Source organism: Alosa pseudoharengus, unplaced genomic scaffold (assembly GCF_046254945.1).
Source record: "Alosa pseudoharengus isolate Yale_2024_CS ecotype anadromous, Long Island Sound unplaced genomic scaffold, YU_APseudo_1.1 YU_APseudo_1.1_scf_22, whole genome shotgun sequence".
NCBI lineage: Eukaryota > Metazoa > Chordata > Actinopteri > Clupeiformes > Clupeidae > Alosa > Alosa pseudoharengus.
This window is the reverse complement of record NW_027468680.1, coordinates 14,805,098-14,814,979: the sequence shown is the minus strand read 5'-3', so window position 1 is coordinate 14,814,979 and position 9,882 is coordinate 14,805,098. Positions and strand designations below refer to the sequence as shown.

Below are 9,882 nucleotides of genomic sequence, written 5' to 3'. Positions count from 1 at the left end.
TCGTGCTCTGCATGCCTCCATCGCTGTCTTTTCATCTTCCTGTTCCTGTGTTCCCCGCTCTCCCCCAACCGACATCAAAATACCAGGGAGGCTCGCGGACCCCGTTATGTGTGGCCCTCCATGCAGCCTGTCTGCTAGGCTCACTCTCTGCCTGCTGGGCTGCTCTGTCACCAGGTGTGTTGGTGTGCTGGCCACTAGGCGTATTTCTGTCTCTGCATAATCGACACACAATTTTCACATCAACAAATCCAGCAAATATTGTTGAGAGTAGACGGCAAAGCATGTAAGCTTCTCTCCTATTTGTGCCAGTGTACAGAGAGCCAATACAGCCAACAAACTTGATGTGCAATGACCACAAAAGCACAGTTGACACTGGTAAAAAACGATCTTGCTATCTTATCTACGTAGGCAAAATATTAAGTGATGTCCTAAGGCAAATATGAACTGTCGAATAGTGAACAGCCTGGAGGGCTAATGAGATGGTGTGGCTGTCTGTCCTTCACAAGACATACTAATTCACTGGAGGATTGCACATTTTATTTTAAAAATAATAACAAACATCTTTTTTTTCTTTTTCTTCTTTCAGTTTTGAGTTGAGCTATCTTATACCACATCTGTATCATCTGTATTTTTGTATAATGCTGTATTGTAAAAATTAAAAAAACTTTTCCTAGTCTTTAAAAATGCTGTAATTAAAAAGTCAAAAACATGATCTAAAAAATGCTTATACTAATAAAGCAGGTAACAGCTATCTTTTATTTCCCCTTACTACAGACAGAGACAGTGTTCTAAGGAATTTTTGCTTACATTACAGATCATATTTTAGGCTGGTTACATGTCAACAGAAGTCATTTACAGAGCATGTCTCTGGTGTGAATAAACATGAGCATTCTCTGTAGGGCAAGCATGGCTCTCTACTGCCTCTGCTGGTACAAAGTATGTATGGCAACTCAAGCCTGATAAAATTTCCCAGGCTTACAGAATTGCAGATTAGTACTTATACCTCTTAATATCATCCTGACTGATCTGAATCTAAATAGATTTGAACACAGTTGAACTTGCTATATAATACATATAAATTACATCGATTTTAGTTCTCCTGATATGACTTTAGTGATCTCTCATTGTATTATGGGACACTGTACCACAATTATCAACATTTTCCACAAAGGAAATAATCTGCTCTTGGATCAGCTTCTCTGTCAGACCAGCTAGGACCACAGCGCTCCTGTGCTCGCCAGCATCCAGTCTCCTATCAATCAGACGACCACCCTGTACGACCCAACAGGAAGATGCTATCCGAGACGTCTTTTCCATGATCCAACAGCATCCCCCCCTTCCCCGCCCCAAAACACCCCTCTTCCCCATTTCGTACTGTAATTGTCCCCATTTCAAACACAATAAAGGGAAACCCTGCTTTTTTCATCTCATCCATAGTTCTTACTTTCACGGTGGTGGCATTTTGTGTCTGTCCTGATTTGGCTAAGCAGCTCTTCCCCCTCTCTGAACCATAATATGACTGTAAACATAGTCAAAACAAGACCCTTCTTCCTGGACTGGTGTGTGTGTGTGTGTGTGTGTGTGTGTGTGTGTGTGTGTGTGTATATGTGTGTGTGTGTGTGTGTGTGTGTGTGTGTGTGTGTGTGTGTGTGTATATGTGTGTGTGTGTGTGTGTGTGTTGGGGGGGGGGGGCATTCTGCCAGTGTTGCCTCCTTTTCCCCGGAGATATGTCATCCTTCTTACTGCTGCGAATCACCACCAATCAGGGCTCCACAAATCGGAGCCCCGCTAATGAGAGCCTTGGCTTCAGGCAAGCCAGTCTCGACATGTGCTTAGAGGAGACCTCCCTCACTACCTCACTCACTCCTCACTCCCTTTCCCACTCTCCCTCATAGGATATTTCTGCCCCCCACTCCCACCCCATCCACATCCCCAGCCCCATCCAAACACACACACACACACACACACACACCCTCGTTCTTCCCTCTTTGCCAACTGTACTAATCAGATTGCGATTTGATGTGTGTGTGTGTGTATGTGCTTGTGAGTACAGTGTGTGGAGGTGGGAAGTGGAATGGGTGGTAGTGTGTGTGTGTGTGTGTGTGTGTGTTGGGGGGATGGGGGAGGTGGTGGTCATGTCTTTCCTATACGACTGTGGTCTGGGCTCCAGGGAAGACACATTACATTCTGGCCAAAAAAGTACTGTGAAAGGGAAGAACTGTTCTCTGGGTACACAGCTCATCAAACAAACACACACACACACACACACACACACACACACACACACACACACAGACAAACTCATGGACACACACACAACCACACCACCAGCTCGTAATTCAAGGGTTCATTCTTCGAGAGGCTTTCTTTTGACAGTACTTATTATGTTTATTTATATTTTATGCATCTTAGGCTGAATTGGCCAAGTTAGTAATTATGCTGATTCTGGAATTAGATCCCCTCTAACCTTTCAGTCCGTCATATTTGTATTAGGGGCAGATCAAAGAAAGACAGTGGCAGAGCCCATTTCCATTTCTGATAAGATGCTCAAGTCAGAGTGATGCAGACATTAGTTAACACACACACACACACACACACACACACACACACACACACACACACACAAACACACACGTTCCACTTGGGTATTGAGCACTTCAGCTATGACCATATCCTGAAAATGTGTGAGGATTCTGATTTGGTATTTCCCCATTAATGAAGCAGGAATAATTAAAAATGCGGAAGACACACACACACACGCCACTGGGACCATTTGGGAATTGAGCACTTCAGTTATGACCATCTCCTCAAAATGTGTAAGGATTCTACTTTGGCATCCCCCCATTAACGAAGCAGGAATAATTACAAAAGCAGAAGGTGGTGAGAGGCTGAGGAAATGACAGGCCAGTCCAGTTGGCTATATGTTTTTTCCTATTGTGCCATAACTGGAGTTGGAAAAAAAATAAGAGGTCTGGACACGAGCCTATCGAGAGGGGAGCTCACGCATGCCACAAACACACACATACGCACACACACACACACACACACACACACACACACTGAGGAGGTCCCTCAACTGTAAAGTTTGGTTTTCTTACGGGGTCACCCTGTCTTTGCCCCTTGACTACTTAGTCTAAGTGCTCAATTAGGCGGAACTTGCTTAGCTGATTTCCTTCCCAGTTATGTTATTGTTGCCATGTGCGGTATTATGGGATGGATAAGCTTCCTTGGGCTTTGCCAGGGAATGCTCAGCACGGCCCCAATATTTTCACAATATAGTGCTGTGCGGCTATTTTTTTTTTCCTGTGTTCCTTCAAAGTCTCTCCCAGTGAAATGATTCAGTGAACGGGCATTCAAGCTCACACAGCACACTTAGCTGGCAAAAACCACAGTGACATTCACATAAGTGGAATGTCACAATGTGAGATGTTGAGATGCTGCTCTTATGCCACTTCATACACAGCATTTGCATCCACTCTGATAGCATCTTCAAATTCAGCGACTCATGCAAAAAGGTCACGGTACATTAACTATAAATGCAGCAACAAAACTCTGTGCTTAACGTTACTGGATATTGTGTCACTCCTGAGCACTCCTGCGTTATATGCAGCTTCTGAAAAAAGTACAGATATTAGCCTATGATTTGCTATATACTGTTAATGCAAGTCATAATGTGTGTAGCATTAGCTACAATTAGTGGTTGTGATCAACTACACAGATGTGAAATAAACGAGAGAGCTATTATCCATTATACTCTTTTATTGTCCTGCAATCATTCAAGCAGGAACTTGAATCATCGCAGCCTCTTCACACCTGGGAAATCGTTCACTGTGAGCCCTGCCCTATGGATGAGGGGCTTGAGCTGGAAAGGTGGAATAGAGAGAGATGGAGGAGGGACTATGTGTTTTTGGGAGGGGTGCAAGTGACTTGTTAAGGTAGTGCACAGACAGAAGTAAATTACCTAAAAGGGGTAATAATACTGGAGGCACGAGAGACAAGGAACTGTGTGTGTGTGTGTGTGTGTGTGTGTGTGTATGTGTGCATGTGCCTGTGTGCATCCCACTTCAAAAGCAATGCAACATGAAAGGTTTTCATAAATTGCTCAACTGTGATGGTAGATAACTGTTGCTCGCCTTCAGTTCGGGCCAACTCAGAACTCAGCTGACATGAATTAGGTCCTTGACCACGGAAACACACATGGCAGATGTGCACCCGACACAGACCACATCTTCATCAAAATCACACTGATAAACTCTTGTCTCCTTCAACATCTCTGCCCCTCCACAAGCACAATTCAGATGGGGACACAGTGTATGACTGAGTATGTGTGTGTGTGTGTGTGTGTGTGCGCTGTGTCCTGACTCGATGGCTTGTCCGGCTTTGGTGGGTGGGACAGACCGCTGCATATGTTGACTGCTTGCCTGCATGCCTGGTTGCAGTCAACTGATTTCTTGTGACATTATGATCCCGCACATTTCCTCACGCGGTAATTAGTCCTAGCGGCCGATAAATCTTCCCCCGTTTGTTTTCGTTGCATTTTCTGTGGTTTATCCACCACCAAACCACCACCACCACCACCCCCATACCTCCCTCCTTTCCACATGAGCTTATCAATTATGCAGAACTGGACATATGATTGACTGCACGGGGCTGAGCCAGCATAAACACGAGCATGCAGCCGGGCTGCGTCTGGGTGATCTTAGACTGCCTGCTGCTGAGGGCGCTCCTCGGCTGTGTTTACTCAGGTAGATGCTAGTTCCACTCATTCAGGGCAAGCCTTGCTATGATAGAGATCCGATGGTGTAATTTGCATGATGGATGACTAACTTGGTGATTTAATTGGAGATGAGCGGAACTTTGCTTTGGCTAAAATCAAACAAATTCTCCTTCCGAAGTCAAATCAATTAACTGTCAAATAAGCATCTCCCTGTCATATGCACATGCACACGCACACACAGTACATGACAGATCATGGGTTAAAAGGGAAAGCCAGCAGAAACAGAATCTACTCATGCTCTAAAGCATGACATTACAAGCGCCACCCCGCATAAAAGCTTGGGTAACTGACCATGAGGATGCCCCATGACCCAAGGTACCAGCATGGCTCAATTTCCAAACATCAGTCTCAGGATTTACCAGAGAAAAAATGCCTCGAAGTAAGATCTAATTCTGCTGGGGCCACTCAGGACTGTAGTCCATATTAATTCTCCATGAGCCAAGTGCTAATAATAGGACTTTCACCTCAAGCTCTCTCCTCTTCAAGAATAATAAACACAAAGGTAAAGAGGAGGTGGTCTTTTTTTTTGGAAGGGTAAGAGCCAACTAACCCTTCCAAAACCAACATTACTTCAAACATGAGGTCATCTAAACATCTGTCCACAACATGTCCGCCGGGAGTTCAATCAAAGCCCTGCTTAAACATGTACAATTGTTTCTGGAAATAAATATTAGGCCTAATGCGACCCACATTGTGGCAGCCAATCGCGCGGTGGAAATGGAAGAGTTTTAGCGCGGCATCCTAGTCGATATGTGGCGCGTCCCCATCAACTCCGTTAGCCCGTGTTTGTTTTATTTCTCTCTCCCCATCTCTTCTCCTTCTTTATTTAAGCTAAGCGGGACTGTTTATTCGATGCGGAACAATCTGAGGTTCACAGTTTAAAAGCAATTAAAATGAAGAGAATTTGAGTGCGTTTTACGCGTGGGGCTGACTGACTGTTACAGGAGAGAAGGGGGTGAGTTCAATCACACTTAAGGCATCTGTCTATAACGGACACAGTCCATTTGCAGTCGGCGGATACGTTTACACAGTAACTAATCATAACTCAAACATCTCTATGTAAATCTCATCAAATTACACGGAATAATGGAGGAGTTGAAAGGAAATCGATACAGTGCGTTCTCTGCGCGGCACCTGAACTTATTTCCGGACCCTCTGGTTAAATTGAGCTCATTTGGGGTCAGATTAAAAGGAGGTTTAAGCCTACATTTTATTTTAACTTGCCGACATGCAAAAGTCCAGACGTAGATTAAGTTTAAAACTTGAAAATGAGGGACTGTTGTGTGTCTAAAAAATCTTACATTCGAAATGTCCAACGACACAAGAATGTATGTGAAGGCGCATGAAAATAAACGTTTAAAACCTAATAAAAAACTATGGATTTCTCGGTCTTAGGAAAAAAGTATCATCATTATTATTTCTAAATGTTTCCATATATTTGAAACTGTAGGCTACTACTTAGCCTAATTGCTGTTCAAACTAGGCTATATTACTACATCAAAAAAGAATATGAACTTAAAGTAAAATAAAGTAAAAAGTGCCCTAAAGAAAAAGTAGGCTCAAATAAAATACAAAATGACCCCATTTTATTATTAAATTTGAACGAAATCGAAACTTGACAGGTATGATAATATAAGCAAGCTCTGAATAGCAAAATAGTTGTTGTCTTTTTGTCAATGGCGTGCTACTGACGTAAAATCATTCCGTGCATAAAATGTGTCTTACTTTTTTATATATATAAACATTTCGTTTCATCCAGGCCTAAAAGTCTACATGATTATTTGGCCTATCTCCCCCAAAATACAGGCCACCTAAAACGTCAGCGCAGATATAAATTCGCAAAGTGGGAAATTACAAGTTTTATGAACATTTGGGATCATGAAACACCTATACCCCAGATATACAATTAGGTGAAAATACTATATGCAGAGTACCACAGATTAGTTTCAGAAATAAATTGTGGTAACAGCATTTTAGCAGTAGCTACCTAAGCTAAATATGGTAAACTTGGGGGTTATTCTATTTAACTTCACATTTTGTTTGTGGTGGACCAGTGGGGAAGATATGTTCTTTAGATATCAGTACTAGCCTAAAGCTACAGGGATCCTGATGACCTGTTGAACAAGCTAATTTTAGACATATTTATATATATATATAAACAAACCCTGTTGCTCTCCCTGCTCAGAATATAAACCGCAGTTACGAATTTGACAGCCTCGGAGGCCCGGTATTCTGTTCATCTACGCTCTGATTGGTTGAAGGCAGAGCCCCCTGACAAAGTTCATAGGATAATGGCCCATCTCAGATTGTTCTGCCCGGGCTGTTCAATGACGCCATCTCACAGTGGCCTTTGGTGAAGCACCCTGAGGTGTCTGCGTAAAAGAAAAGGCTCACATAAGATTGCTTTAAATAAAAGGCCCCTTTTTTTTTTTTTTGCTAATTCAGCCCTCTTTTCAAAAGTCATTGTCTCCCCCTTGTGGATAAAAGTGAATGCAACATTTCACTTTTATATCGCTCTCCTACAATGGCAAATTCTAGGCTACTCTGAATACGATTTTCCTTAAAAAAGAAAAACAAAACATTTCGTACAGGATATTAAGACACAATCTCTACAAATGGATATTGGAAACCAAAACTTTGATGTTACCCATGTAATGACAGCAAATTGGTTTGAACCTTGGATCACAGAGTTGTGTCTAGGTGCTAAACAGCACGTTCAGGAATGCATTGAAACAGCACATGTTTACTCTGAGCCTGTTTAACTACCCCTTCATGCTTGTACTGGGCACCATAAGCTACACACTCTTCTCCAAATACACACCCAAAACATGGAAGCATGTCACATTCATGCTAGTGTTCATAGTCTTGCCATGAGGTTGTTAGTATGTACCGGTTACAGAGCCAACAATAGGAAAGATGACTAAATTCTTTTTTGACCAACCCCCCTTTAATAGGTCTAGACAGCTTTGCAGCATCAGATCAAGCATGTCACAATGGACCAGGGTTTCCTATTCAAGTTCACAGGGATCACATGTTGAGTCAGTATAGTGTACTTCTGTCAAGAGTGTGTGTGAGTGTGTGTGTGTGTGTGTGTGTGTGTGTGTGTGTGTGTGTGTGTGTGTGTGTAACTGCACAACTTATTTAGCAAACTTGTTTTGGACAATTAAACACATTTAAAATGTTACAAGCTTTCAGGCTTTTCTTAATAATGTCCCAGACATCAAGACTTCTTATTTCAAACCTTATTCCACAGACCACAGGACATCCATGGATACTCCAGTTTCCAGAAAAAGGTGTTCAGCAAACCAGATTTTAAAGTGTATAATTCTCACAGAATACTGTGTCATTTGTGAAAGGGTAGCCACTAGCCAACTATGAATTGAGACCCATATGATTCAAGTTTTGCACTGTGTACAAAAAACTAGCCTATCTGGAGATTAGGACCTCATATGGATGAGCTAACTGTGATCAAAATGTGTCCTTAGTCCTAACATTTACTCACTTATGAAAAAGAACTAAAATATAAATAAAATTAAATCAAATACACAAATAAACAAACACAGAACTGGACTCATTTGTGTTTACTATGGAACACTCACACACTTTGGACCTAACCTCAGTCACCTGCACTTAGGCAAAGCAAACATGAAATGATACACTGCCTACAGCTGGTTAGCCAACCAAGTGTCACTACCTGCACGAAACTGAAAAACAGCTTGGAGCTTGGAGAACATTACAGTTTTAGACGTAAAGTAAGCCTAAGCTTACACTATGCATAGGTGACTTGCCGGTTTTTATTCAAGATCAAAGGTACAATGTTTCATGGCCATTCTGTCCTGACGCATAACAAAGTGGTGTCATTTACATATAGACATTTATAGTGCTATTTTGTATTAGCCTACATTAATTGATCAAACTGTCGAGGCTTTCTGTCCCATCCTAATCGTTTTTTGGTGACAACCGCTTAACTCGGCGCTCTGCTCTGTACAAAATGACTGATCAATAGGAGACAAGAAGGGATGAGACCTCGGAATGTTTCTGCGCGGGCACTGCTGTTTCCTGAACGTCCTTTAATAAATGTGGAACCAACCCGTTCCGTATGTCTATGGTTCCGTGTACCAGTGGCTAAGTGAGTAAATCCAACCAGAAAGTAAACATGCCTGCATACAACCAAATTACAGGGTGTTCATTCAAAGCCCACAAACTTTTATATCACAACCGATAATGTAGCTTAACGCTCACATTGAGTCTGTTGAAGAGGACTTTGAACACTTGAGAGCTGCAGCGCCAGTGTTACGCAATTCCACTAGCAACCAGACTCAAGTCTGTTTGTTGCACGGTAGACAGTCTAGCCTACCTGTTGAATTATCACAAAGATGACTAACTTGAACTTGAGCTTTATGACATACCTGCAGATCCACCGGCGATAACTTGGTGAGACGCCTCACGGAGTAATGTCTTCGTTTTGTTGTTTGGGGACATGTTTTCTTGCCTTTCCTGAATAACAAGACAGTAAATAGCACAACACAGTCCTGTAATAAATGATTCTTGCTGAAACAGAGTAAGGGTAGGTATTTGCACATTTTGACCATTGACATATGCATGTCTAGGCTACGTTTAGCACAGCAGTCTGGTCCAAACTCCAAAGATACGGTTTTGGTAGGCTATAATGTAACGTTAGCCTTAGCCTGGACAGGTAACTTGGGTTTCACATTAAACTTCACCTTACTTCAGAGTTACCTGAATGATTCTGAGCGAATTAAGACCAGTCACGTGCTCGACTTCGATGTGTTCACTTCTTTTTCGACGCCTCACAGAATTTTAAGAATGTCTGCAGGCTACCCGCGTGCGCTCCTTGTGTCTCACGGTTTAATATCTCTCCAAGTGAATGGCGTGTGGTGTGACTTGAAGAAGACCACGCTGGCCTCGAGCAAAGTGTTGGTTGTGCAAGTCTAAATTTGGATTACCCCCCCTTGCTTCATACTCATGTGCCTTAGGCTTATTAGCTTCTTTTTGTATGCTAAGCCAACCCGAAAAGATCCGAGTTGATAATAGACCTACCAGTGGTAGCAGGCCTACATTTGACTGGTAGGTATAGATTTATT

General features: G+C 42.4%; 1 protein-coding gene across 1 annotated transcript in view; it reads right to left on the bottom strand.

The window, feature by feature from the left end:
* Window positions 1-9,608, bottom strand: part of slc25a21 (solute carrier family 25 member 21) — an 87,472-nt gene extending 77,864 nt beyond the window's left edge. Inside the window, 2 exon segments of the mRNA XM_076300688.1 lie at window positions 9,187-9,274; window positions 9,518-9,608. Of these exon segments, the coding sequence (XP_076156803.1) occupies window positions 9,187-9,259 (73 nt within the window). The 5' untranslated portion in view covers window positions 9,260-9,274; window positions 9,518-9,608.
* Window positions 9,609-9,882: the final 274 nt, after the last annotated feature.